The sequence below is a fragment of the Tursiops truncatus genome, chromosome 1 (assembly GCF_011762595.2).
Source record: "Tursiops truncatus isolate mTurTru1 chromosome 1, mTurTru1.mat.Y, whole genome shotgun sequence".
NCBI classification, from domain to species: Eukaryota; Metazoa; Chordata; class Mammalia; order Artiodactyla; family Delphinidae; genus Tursiops; species Tursiops truncatus.
In genome coordinates, this window is record NC_047034.1 from 32,173,612 (window position 1) to 32,186,413 (window position 12,802).

The following is a 12,802-nucleotide window of genomic DNA, read 5'->3' on the forward strand; positions in this document are numbered from 1 at the left end:
ACCTGGTGCAGAGCATGACACCCTGAATGGATCGCCTTCTCACCTGGCTCTGACCTAGTCATGCCTTATGTCACCCTCCCCTCTTGTCTCCCTACCTTCCTCAGGGTAGAGTTTGAACTAACAGAGTGCTTAGAGAGCCTCTGTAAGTCACCACATCTGGGGGCAGTGGGGTGCAAACCAAAGATTTATTTTTCAAGTAAAATAGGCAGCCCAGGAAGAGCAGAACAAGAGGAAACCAAGGCTGAGAACAGAAAGCTTGGATATGGAAAGACACAGGAAGCTAGATTGCAACTGCCAGGGAGAGCTGGGGAGGTGGGCTATGGAGTGGTCCTGGGTCCTCGCCCAGGTGCTGGGGCCGAAGGGGCCTTGGAGACTCAACTCCAGGTGCAGCATTTGCAAGAGGAGTTGAACACCAGGCTCCTCGGGCAGCTTTTCTGGAACAACCGCCCCCCTGTACAACTTGTAGTAGCTGGACCAGTCCAGAGGGTTGGGGTAGAGCCCGTCAGCTTTGCCCTGGCAGAAGGTGTCTTGTCTGAGGCTGGAGCCATACTTAGGTTCAGAGAACTGACCTGGTGCAGGAGCTTCAGGTTCTGGGGGGCCTGAAGACATATATGGACGACCTGGGAAAACAGTGATGATTCAACCAAGGCTCCTCCAAAAGATCCCAAACCCATAGGCCAAGCACACGGGCAGCAACATAGGCAGCAGCAGCTCAACACCCCGTACCTTACAGGCAGGGCATAGTCAGACACCCAAGGCAGAGAACAGCCAGACAGCAAGCACACCTACAGCTGGAGCACAGCTCAAGAGAAAACACCGGAGCTACAAGTGTCATAGGCAGTCAGTGGCTATCTACCATCTGCAAAGCCCAACCAAGTAATGGTGAGGGCCAGCGGGCTCTCACAATGAAGGCTGAGTGCAGGCCTTGAGAAGAGAGGCTGAGGGCCCTCTGGAGGGAAGCCCTGGTTACCGACACCCTGGGCAGGCATTGGTACAATCAGAAAGAGGAAGAAGAGTGTGAAAAGAGAATCATTTCTACAGCTTCCTCAGCTCCTGGGGGTGAAATTTGGGAAATCACGGTAGTGGGGCAAAGTCATTTCCTCAGAAGAAGCCAGTTCCTGAGGTGCCCTGACCCCATACTCACTCAGCTCCAGCAGCAGCATCTTGATGAGGGGGTAACGGCCCTGGTTGCAGAAGAAACCAGCAAAGTTGTCCATGTTCAGTGTCCAAACCATGACCCCACCCAGTCCCGTCTGCTTCAGATAGCTGACCTGTGTGAGGAGCGAGATGGGGGTGGAGGAGAACAGGGAAGCCCGGCCAGCAGCCCCAGAGCCGGTTTCCTCATCCAGGCAGGGACCTCCTTTCTCCAGCACCCCCAGGTCCATTAGTCCTTATCCTTGCCGGGCATGATTCATTCTGGAATCTCCCTGCCCTGACATAAACATGGCCAGGGGTGGACATGAGGGTGGAGGTGTGAGGAGTACATAGATGTGTGACTTTCCTTAGGTTGGCAGCCTTAACTTCCCAGCATTTTCTGGGCTGAGCTGTTGTGTTTGGGGTACTGTCTGCTGATTGTGATGAGTTCAGTTTACCATAGGGAATGACTAAACTTCCCCAAAGATCTGAATCCATTCCCTGTCTTCATGTCTTTTTGTCCACGCTGAGGGCCTTCTCACCTCCACCAGTTCCCTGAGGCTTCTTTAGGGTATGGCTGTGTGTCCCCTCCAAGTGGGCTTCCCTGGCCCTAGCCCTGCCAGGGGGCCATGGCTTACCTCTGGCGTGAGGCTGGGGTTACAGGGTAGGGGTGGTTGGAACCCTTGATGGCCCCAATGTCCCTCCCAGCTACCTCCCTTTCTACACCAGTCCCCACTCAGGGTTCCAGCTATGGTACAACTTGCTCTCAGAGGCCAGCTTCCCCTTTCCTCTCCATCAAGTCTTTCTCCTGCGCTTTCCTCCCCAGAAGGCCCACCTTCTCTGCTTTAAGACTTTCTCAAAATCCCTTCCACCATGATGCCTTCTCTCATCTCCCCCAGCTGCCTCCTCAATTCTCCAGAGCACTTTGTCTACACCACCAGAAGAACCTGCCACTGCATAACTGACAAAAGATAAGCAGATGAGCAAATGCAGGTCCCTCTGCAGGTGCCAATGACCTCACTGGAGAGAGAGACATGGAAACAGGTAAACGCACTCAAGTTTTGAGGCAGGAGTGGAGGGGGTTTCATATAAGTAAATCAAAGGATCTATAATTTGAACATGCACCAAATATTGTCAATGGACTGAATAAAATGATATGCCTTACTGTGTGTATTTCTCCTTTTATATATCTGTAGAATTTGTGTTTAATAAAATGCAAATACTTTCAAGAGAGATTCCAATGTAGAGCAATTTTTTTGCCATTGTGTCTTTTCTTAATCAATAGGTGATAATGGTACCAAATGCTATCACATGGAGATCTGTGAAATGCTGGGATATTTCTCCTTGAAGAAGTTCTGAATGCTGTCATTGAATGTTATTGACAGGCCTTGGGCCCACACAGGACCACACCTTCCCAGCAGGGCCAAGCCTCACCTTGATTTTGAAGCTCTCCACATCGTCAAAACCGACCCACTGGTTGCTCTGAAAGGCATAGGGCACCTTCTGGTCCTTGATTCTGTGCTCATCAGCCCCCTTCCAAGAGCAGACCTGTAGGAGCAGAGGGCAGAGCTGGGAAGGAGGTGGGAGGCACTGCAAGCATCTTCTCCCTGTCATGAGGAGACTAGAGACTGAAATATTCACGTCTGAGAAGCTTGGAGAATCTAGGAAGCTCTAGACTGAGTGACCTAGAACTGTCGATTCAATGAGGCACCTGGGGTTAGGGATAAATCCAAGATGACAGGCATGGGATGGAATTTACCCAACCAGAATTCACTGTGCCTAGCATCCTCATCCAGAAATTATGGGAGAAGAAGCCCCTGCTCTGCACAATACTCGGGGTGGCTGTGGGTTTTCCTACTTCACAGTAAGCCAGGAGTCCTCCGTCTTTGGTGAAGGGGCCAGGAGTTCCAGGCCCCGTGGCTTGGGCCCCCACTCCGGTGTCCAACAAAGAGGCCAGGGTAAAGGATCACCCATAGGTGGGCATGCCAAGGATCAGTTTGCTGGCAGGGGTCCCTTTCTGCAGCCACCATTGCATGGCAGAGTCCTGGTGGTGAAGGAGGAATGTCAGGGTTAATTTTCTTTGCCTTTAGACTGGTTCAGATCATCCAAGCCTGGGGGCTCCAGAGGAGTTTCATGAGCATTTACTAGTGTTCCAACCCTTCCCCATCTTCTTTAGATCCCGTCTTAGACCCTGAACCACAGTGATTGAAGCTGCATGGCCCTATAGCCAAGAGCATGGGCTCTGGATTCAAACAGTCATTGACTCAGTAAATATTTACTGAAGGCCAGCTGTGTGCCAGGCGCTGTCCTAGATGCTTGGGATACCTCAGTAAACAACGATCTCTGCCTTACCCAGCAGCTTATTTGATCTTGCCGAGCCTCGAGCTTCCTGTCTATAAAATGGAAATGATAAAAATATTTGTCACTAAGGGCATTGTGAGAATTAAAAGATATAATGCATGTATAAGTCTAACATAGTGCAATAAAGGGGAGCTATGATTGTGATCATTACCATCACTGTTGTTTCACCCTCAGTACAAGAGCAGGGAATTTTATTTATCTCTGTATCCCCAGTGCCTAGAACAATGCTTGGCACTAAGATGCGCAAATAGAAAGAACAAATGAGCACAGGGCTTCTTCACCGCCTCTGCACAAGACCTTCCCCCATCATGTATTACTTGACATGACACCCCCAGGCCTGTGACATGAGGAGGTACCCAACATAACTCTGTGGATTAAACAAATAATGAAGACTCTTCCCTCAAACCAGGACGGTAGGCTCACTTTCCCCAAGAAGCCACCCTGTTTGAGTCCAGGTTTTCTAGTTACCCTGCAACCTCTTAGCACTTAGGTATTTTCACTGTATTGATTTACGTGTATTTGGTTTTGCTGGTCCATATGATTTATCTTTGGTCAGACTGGAGCTTTCTGAGGGCAGAGGGCAGAGCACCCTGCTAAGTTCTGTGGTATTTTTGTGCAAATTTGGAAAAGTCACCCCTCTGGCCAGAAGCAACATGCAGGGCACATAGTATGGAGAGTAGAAGGCCTCTTTGTAGGAGGATAAAGGCCTCCCTTCCCCCACATGGATCCAGGGCACACAGCTTGGAGAGCACCGTGCCAGCGGGAGTTCAACCCCCTCACCTCTCAGCTGAATGTCTTTGTATGTCTCCCCACTTGACTGGGCTGGCTTCTCCTGGGACCCACACAGTTTCCCAGATGAGGGTGGAGGAGCCAGGTGCAATGTGAGGTCTAGATGCTCAGCTCAAGTGCCTGAAGAAGTGCACTTTATTTGTGAAAGAGCCATGGAAGTCCTAGATGTTCCACCCAGCTGACACACAAAGATGTGGGCTCCCAAAATTAACAAACATTTTAATTTAGGGCTTTTTGTTATTGTTGTTTGTTAAGAAGGAGAAATGATACGGTCAATCTTGACTTTTAAAATTAGAATGGGCTTGTAAAACAATGTCTAGCCTACTGAATGAGGAAGAGCTGGGCAGGAAACCTCCACCCACTCCAGTCTACAACCAAGCCTTCCCTTTCCCGGGACTGGGGTGGCGTAGGGGTGGTTCTGCCCTGAGATGTTATCAACTTGGGAAAGCTCTCACCTCTTTCCAGAAAACACCTTCCAGAAGGACATTCAGTGCCAAGGAGCAAAAGCTACCCATTATCTTGAAGGAAATGGGGCTGAGGGTGTATGAAGGGAGTGGAAGCCATTTTGGCTGGAAACTTGAGCTCAAAGACAGCCTCCCAGTTAGTCACTGGTTTGTTTGATGTGTCCCCAAACTAGATTTGTGTCTAATATCAGTCGACATGCTATACAGAAGTGAGGTTTCTCCTCAGCAGCGGCATGGAACAGGAAAATAAAACAAACAAACAAACACACACAAAAGAAACAAAAATATCCTGGCTTCTCCATGCCCTGCTTGGTATCCTGCTTTTCCCTTCCATTTGGTTCTTCGACGCTCAAAAGGGGCCACCGGCAAGGGCCTGTGCCAGGGGCGTCCTCCCACTTACCACATTGAATTCGGCCACGGCCCCGCTTTCTCCTTGTCTCTCGTCGGGGGAGCGGTTATGCCCTGTGTTCTTCTCCCAAGAGCCACGGAAGTCATAGGCCACGAAGCTGAGGAACTCCAGGTTCCTGCATGAGGCGTGGGAAGAAAGAGTGAGGGGCTAGTGCGCAGGGTGGAGCCCTCCCCCTTCCTTGCTCCTCCCTTCCCTCTCACGCAGTGTGTGGCCTGGGGAGAGACCTGCATGGTGGGGGCGGGCTCCCTTCTGGCTCTGGGAGACGCAGCAGCATAGGCAGCCCCTCCGGTCGCCCCCGCCCCGCACACCGTCATCCAGGCCATTCTCATTCTTGGCGGCTCATGTCTTCAGCATCCTCCTCCCAGCTGTCCCCTCAGCACCCTCAGGACACAGTCCACTCAAGGACACCTCTTGCTATTTTGCTATTTTGAAGGGAAATCTAGCTTAGCATTTCTCAAACTTTAGTTGTGCACATAAATCACCTGGGAATCTCATTCAGGTGCAGGCTCTTATTCAGTAGGCCTGGCGTGGGAACTCATCCTCTTGGAGATGCTAAGTGCTTCCCTCTTTCCTCCCCCAGGGATATTTCACTTTAAGACTGAGGGCCAGGCTCCAAAGAGAGGGACTCCGGAGTGATGGAGCAGCAGATGTGGTAAGGAAACCCTCCCTGGGTCTGCTGGTGGTGCAGGCGAGCCCCTGCTCCATTCTGGGGGAAGCTCAGACTACCCTTGGTCTCTTTCCCCCGCAGAGAACACAGGGTCCATGCCATCTGCCTGAGACTCACAGAGCAATGTTGTCCCCCTCGTATCCAGCTTTTGTGCAGTGTGGTCCTCCTGGGACAGCTGTGCTCGGCAGGAGGTGTGCCTTCCCTGAGGCCTGGGCTTCCTGCTGAAAGGCATTGGCCAGGGCCTGCAGGGGCAGCTCAGAGTGAACACACAGGCAGGGAACAGGTAGCCCTGTGAGCCCCAAGCAGATGTTCCCGCACAGGAGCCTGAAAACTGACCACAGGGCTGGTCTGTGCTATGCAGACACATGAAGCAGCTGAGCCTGGGGGCAGAGCAGCACCTATGTGGCCCCCTGGCCAACTAGGTCTTCCCTATCTCACCCAGCTGTACCTGCACCAGAGCTTTGAAGCACTGCTTATCTGATGGAGGGCTCCCCCGGCTTCCTGTGTATCCCCAGTCAAGGTCGAGACCATCAACGCCATATTAGCACAGAAACCTGATGGCTGAGTTGACAAAGGTCTGTCGGTAATTGGCTATAGCCACCATATCCACGAACCTGTGGGTTGATAAAGGGAAGTGTGGGCCTGTCTTACACAGGACAGTGGGTCATGCTCCCTCAGAGGCAAGTGAGAAACTACTCAAGATATTGGTGCTCAGCTGTCTAGGCCAGAAGGGCACCGGAAGGGCTGCTTCAGAGGCTGCCGGGATATTTGCAGGTGGGTTATGGGCCTGGCTAAGGGAAAGGGACAATGTAGAAGTGCCCCAAAACATTGACATCACCAGGGGCACACTGACTCACTAGGAGCTCTGCTTCCCAAAATTCCCTCCAGAAGCTTACTGCCACATCCCTGCCCAGGGATTTGCTCTAACCTGAATCAGAGCTGGCTGTCAACCCAGCATGGAGATTGAAAAAAGAAGAGGAATCAGTTTCTAAGATGAGGAGGAAGAGAAGCCCAGCAGGCCAGTGAGGATCTGGGTAACCCTGGGGGGCTGCTCTTCTACTTCCCTGGCAGGTTAACATGGTTACTATTCTTCTAACTCACGTTTGTAGAGTGCTTCGTGCTCTTGCTATTACCATTACTAGTCCAGAGTTCTTTACAATTCCTGAGGTGCCCCAAGAACAACCTCCCCACATCTTACTTTCTCAACAAGTCCCTGGACTTCTTGGGGGTCTTGAGTTTTATAGACCGTTTCTATTTTAATTTATTTTTTTAAATTAGCTAATAGCATCAGTTCTTAAGTGAGGTTTGTGTGCCTGGGAACCCCAGGCTGAGAATCCTGAATTTCAGTGAAAAATCTGTGTATAAGCAGTGTTTGGGGAAGGGGAGTCATAAATTTCATCAGGTTCTCAAAAGGACTCATGATCCAAAAAAGTATTAGAAAGACTGGTTTAGAATTTTGGGGACCTTACAGTTAGCACTTTCTAGGAAAAGTATGGTTCCAAATATACCATTCCATTATCTCCATAAATCATCAAAAATGTCCTGGAAATGTCAATATTCTGGCATCCAAGCTCAATCTCACAGACTGCTTTTGACACCCAGAAAGGGAACAAAAATTCTCAGACATACTGTTCCAGAGCTCAGAAAATATAGACATTATATGTTGTCTGGGATTAGTTGAGACCCTCCCTTTACACATTTCATGGAGGAAGAGACTGAGGCCTGGAAAGAGGTCGGACTCTGTGCTTCATGTAAAGCAAGACTGGATGGGCTTCCCTGGTGGCGCAGTGGTTGGGAGTCCGCCTGCCGATGCAGGGGACACGGGTTCGTGCCCCGGTCCGGGAGGATCCCACATGCCGTGGAGCGGCTAGGCCCGTGGGCCATGGCCGCTGAGCCTGCGCGTCCGGAGCCTGTGCTCCGCAACGGGAGAGGCCACAACAGTGAGAGGCCCGCGTACCGAAAAAAAAAAAAAAAAAAAAAAAGACTGGATGTATAACGGCCTGGAGCTAAGCCCACTCCACTGCCTCCTGAGGAGGTACCAAGAAGTCAGAAGGAAGGTCAGCCCCCAGAGTCCACTCTTCTCTCCCACTCTCCCTCACCCTGGCTACACCTCTACCTGGCTGATTCCCCGACTGGGGATCTCTCTGGCCAGTGAGCCAGTTCCACACTAGGGGCCCTGCCACATTGGTGCCCACAGACAACTCACTTCTGAGTGCCGAAGTTCCAGCCCCCAGTGGCCAGCAGCGTCTTCAGCTTGGGATTCCTGGAAAAGACAAGAGAAGCACCAGAATTTATCCAGCCAGGTCCTGGGGCTCACCTCACTAACAAGGAAGCAAGGAGCCTGGCAGGGCTGGTGGAATGAGGTAGGGGATATATAAATCCCTATGGTCATATTCTGTACCAGGGAAGCTCTAGATTGGGAAAGAAAAGACACATTCCTGCCTTTGAGGACCTCTTATCTGGCTGGGGAGCCGTACACTCAAGGAATTTAGAAAGCAAGAGATCAGGACAGATCTTCAGAGAGGCTGTATTAAGGTAGTGATAACACTTGAGCTGAAGGATAGATAGATTTTAGGAGATAGAAGGGCACTCATTCCCAGTGGAGGGAAACAGTTTCACAGTCCAGATTCCACTTAGACCTAAACTGGAAGGGCACTTAAGGAGTCACTATCTACCCCCACCTCTTCCACATAAGCACGGGAAAGCCCAGAGAAGTGATGAGACTTGCCCAAAGCCACACAGCGGGTCTGCAGCCAGACTGCAGTAATGGAGAAGGTTTCTGGCTTTGAGAGGAGGCGCCTGTCTTCTCCACCTCCCATCCCCACCTCCTCCACTGCAGCTCACATCTTCCTCAAGCTGTTGAATTCCTTGCAGAGTGTCTCAGCATTCCACGCTATGGGGCTGAGCTGGTGACTGTTCATGCCAGCAAAGGCATATATGAGGTGGGTGCACAGCTTGGGGTCCACATCCTTGGGCAAGAAGCGAGCAGCCCCCTGTCTGTACTGGGCCCAGTTAGTGAAGTCGCAGACCAGTTTTGCCGCAGAGCCTGGCCAGTTGGGGCAAAGCAAAGAAATGGCAATCAGAAGGGCCTGCTATGGACTGGCACCCTCTGCCCAGAGGCAGAACTTATGTCATGCCAGAAGACGTTAAACATGGCCCTTCATCTGCTGGAGGCAGGGAGGCAGAACTTTCAAATCACGGCTTGGAATACTTCAGAATGTTAATTAAAATACAAACATATAAAGTGGCAGAGAGGAGGCCCCAGTTACAGGCCTGGGTTTATGTTTCTTTAGTCTTGCTTTAAAGAGGTTTGCATTTACATACTATTATCCCTTGTAGAGAATTGGTTTAATATCACTGACAAGGTTCTAACAAAGAGAATATTTTCTCTAGGAAAAGGCAGCTTGTTTCTGTCATCCCCATACCCTGTAGAATGGCTTTGTGTATAGGGCCTCTCCTCCCAGATGGGGGCTTGTCTAGCAGTGATGGCTCCCACCAAGGGCAGCACTGTGCAAAGTTGACCAGAACACCGGAACGCAAAGATGCTCGTCTTCATCCCTGCAGCTGCCAGAAGTGTACTTTGGGCCGATCTCTTTAGCCTTGGCTTAGGGGTCCACATCTGAAAATGACAGTGTGGTCTCTGAGGGCTCTTCCAGCCTTGCAGACTATGATCGTGTGGTTTGTACACGCCAGCATTTTATGCCAGGGACTTGGCAGAATGATGAGTTTGGACTGGAGTATGTCTGTGGTCACGGTCTAGACCCTAGGATTTCCTTTTGCACAGACAGGGTCTCTCTGCACCCTCCTGCAGCCCCCATGTGGCCAGTGAGAGGACGAGGAGGGAGAGCAGTGCAAAGTGGCTATAGGAGGGTGTGTAGGAACCCAGAGCATGAAGGGCTGGCTGAGACACCCCTGCGCCCATGGATGGCTCTCAGAAGGAGAGGAGTCAAAGCTCCTGGGTAGTCACTGGCTCCTGGGTAGTCACTGGCCCTAACTAGAGGTCACCCGGGAGTGAAGTTTGCCGATGGGACTGGGGCGTTGCCTGAGTGACATAGAAGGAGGATTGGTGAACTCCCCAAAGCAAAAGAAGGAAGCAGGGGATTAACCCAGCGAACACATCCCTGGGACCATCTAGAAAGGACCCAGGAGGCTCTTTTTGTTTTGTATCATATCCTGCCATAGCATATTGAATATTGTGCATGAATATTTGTACTATAGAGGCAACAAAGTCTGGTGGTTAACAGCAGGGACTTTGGAATTTCATGCCTGGGTTGAAATCCCCACTCTGCAACTTTTTAGCCAGATAATTCAACTTTCTCCTTCATAAAATGGGAATGATGATTGCTCCTATCTTAAGGACTACTGTGTGAATGAAGAGTTAATGTATGTGAAACACTCAGAACAGTGCTGGCAGAAAGTAAGCTCTGTTCTAAGTGCTTTGCATACATTAACCCTTAGCCCACACAAAACTCTATTATTAGAAATATATACCATCCCATACCATAGCACACCATATGCCCAGAAGTAGCTTGGATTAAAGCTTTTGAGGAAATCTTCAACTTTTCTCTCTTCCCGATGTTTGCTATTTCTCTGGAACTGGCTGTCCCCTCCTGTGAGATGAAGAGGGGAAATGTGTGTCCTGTGCCACAGCCCAGGCTCAGGATGAGGGTCTGAGTACAGGGAGTGGTGTGGGATAGGAAGGGAACCCAGGAGTCCAAGTGGCTAAACATCACCCAGAGAGTTCCCCCCTGCACAAGAAGGAGCCCTCCTGGCTCTCCCAAGCTCCACATGCAATCAGTTCAACAGACACGGAAAGAGTGTGCTGTCCTTGCCTGAGCCAAGGGGCTAGGACGTGGAGCTGGGGAAGACTTAGGTTTCTTACTTCCAGTAGCTCAGAGCTCCCCTACTGGTGGTAGGGGAGACGCCTAAGCCAGTAATTAGAAACACTGTGATATATACTGTAAAATGGGTTCCAGTACGATGAGAGCACAGAGGTTGGAGCAAGTGACCTCAGGAAACACCAGAGAGAGGCTGACATTTAAGCTGTCCCTACGGACACACAGGAGTTCGGCTAGTGGGTTAGGAGGCTAGAACCTTCCCAGAAGAAGGAATGGCAAGGTCATTATGGAGACAAGGACACTTGCAGGGGCCGGAGCTTTGGAGGCGAGAACCCACTGAAATCTGGCAAGAGCTCTTGGGGTGGACATAAGTGTTGGGGGAGTGAATGGGAGAGGGTAGCAGGGCCCAGGGAATGGGGCTGAGGGAACCCAGGGCTAGCTTCAAGAAAGGCGCCACTTACCCCACTGGATCGCCAGCAGAACCATCAAACCTGAACAGCACAAAAGAGAAGGCAGAGATTAAGATGTCATTCTTACTTTCCCAGGCCCTCTATGGCTATTGAAGGGCAGGAGCGAGAAGTGGTCCGGGATGGGGGTGGGCTCAGGACAGTTTCCTACAAATCCAGCTTCCTCTGCCCACAAGGGACCCAGGAGGGCACTGTGTCCATCCCTTCACCCAGGCCAGACAGCAGGGGGCCCTACCTGGCCTGGGCTAGTCCCAGAGCTGATGGAAGTCTCCATGAGCTGAGACTGCCCCCTCTCTAGAACATTAGTAGAGGGCAGTGTGGATTTAGGAAGATTCTAGGAAAACCACTGACTTTCAAGCTTTTTTTTTTTTTTTGCGGTACGCGGGCCTGTCACTGTTGTGGCCTCTCCGATTGCAGAGCACATGGCTCACGGGTGCAGCCGCTCCATGTCATGTGGGATCTTCCCAGACCGGGGCACGAACCCGTGTCCCCTGCATCGGCAGGTGGACTCTCAACCACTGAGCCACCAGGGAAGCCTGACTTTTAAGCTTTTTAGAGAGAAGGTTTCTCTTTTGAAATAAGTAGAAAACCTGTCCTCAGGATGAAAAGAGCCAATTTGGAAGGGCTAGGCCAGAGAGCTCATCTCTAGGTGAGGTCTCTGTACCTCTGCTCACAGCCACAATTGACTACTTTTTGCTGCTTTCCTGCCACACTGCATAAGAGGTTGGCTGAGTTACCAATATCCTTGGAGACGTAGGGCTCAGTGGGACTCCTTTAAAAGTATTTATTTCACCTCTCTGGAGACCTTGGATCTTCCCATTAACCTAATAAAACCTGCATGAAAATTTGTAAGGGCACCCAGGGTCATGGCTCCCAGGCTGCCTTTTGCAGGGCAACCAGCATCAGGGTGGGGAAGAATTCCTTGGCAGTGAATTCCAGGGCACCCCTGGAGAGTAGGGGGCCTCAGAACACAGGAAAGACAAAACCACCCAATGCCGAGGGGTTCACTGACTCTAGGCTTCCAAAACAGGAGGAAAAGTCATTTTCAGCCTGTTGAGAAAAGCTTTTCCTTGCAACACAAAGCCTCTTGGGCTGAAAGACCTCAGGGGGGAGCCCACAGGGACTGCAAGCCTGGCAGCAGGGGGAGAAATGGAATGATCCTCCAAAGTTCTCCTGGAAGCTTCTGCTTCCTTACACACAGCACCAAGGAGCCATTTCACATACACATCCCCACTTCCCCACAGCTCCCAAGGCGCAGCCCATGCTCCCCGACAGCACCCACTCACCTGCCCAGGCTACAGACCACACCATGGTGCTGGCTCAGTGACAGACTCCAGCCCACACAACCAGCTATCCAGGTCCTGCCCTCCTTTTATCAGGCCTCCCTGTCCCACCACAGCCAGGGGTGTTGAAGTCAGACAAGGGCAGGGGATGTGGTATGGAGGTCTAGGGTGCCAAGTAGCACGGACTGGGGACACCTGACATAATGCCCTTTAGCAATGCTTGGTTTTCTGGAACAATCACAGGGTGTAACCTGGGCTCTCATCATTGCCAAGCCAGGAGGCAAAGGAAGGGAAGAGGGAAGTGTTTCTAAATGTTCTGCTGGGCAAGCTTGATTCTGATTTTCTCTGTGTGGGCTGGTGAGGACCACCAGTAGCCCCAGGCTTTGGAGG

At 51.1% G+C, this 12,802-nt stretch overlaps 1 protein-coding gene across 1 annotated transcript; it reads right to left on the reverse strand.

Moving 5' to 3' along the window:
* Positions 1-374: 374 nt before the first annotated feature.
* On the reverse strand, positions 375-12,440 carry CHIT1 (chitinase 1). The gene is given in 12 exon segments (XM_004330326.3): positions 375-461; positions 463-620; positions 1,145-1,271; positions 2,569-2,682; positions 2,993-3,178; positions 5,149-5,272; positions 5,942-6,066; positions 6,273-6,438; positions 8,031-8,087; positions 8,669-8,870; positions 11,124-11,153; positions 12,416-12,440. Coding segments are annotated over 12 exon segments (1,401 nt in total).
* Positions 12,441-12,802: the final 362 nt, after the last annotated feature.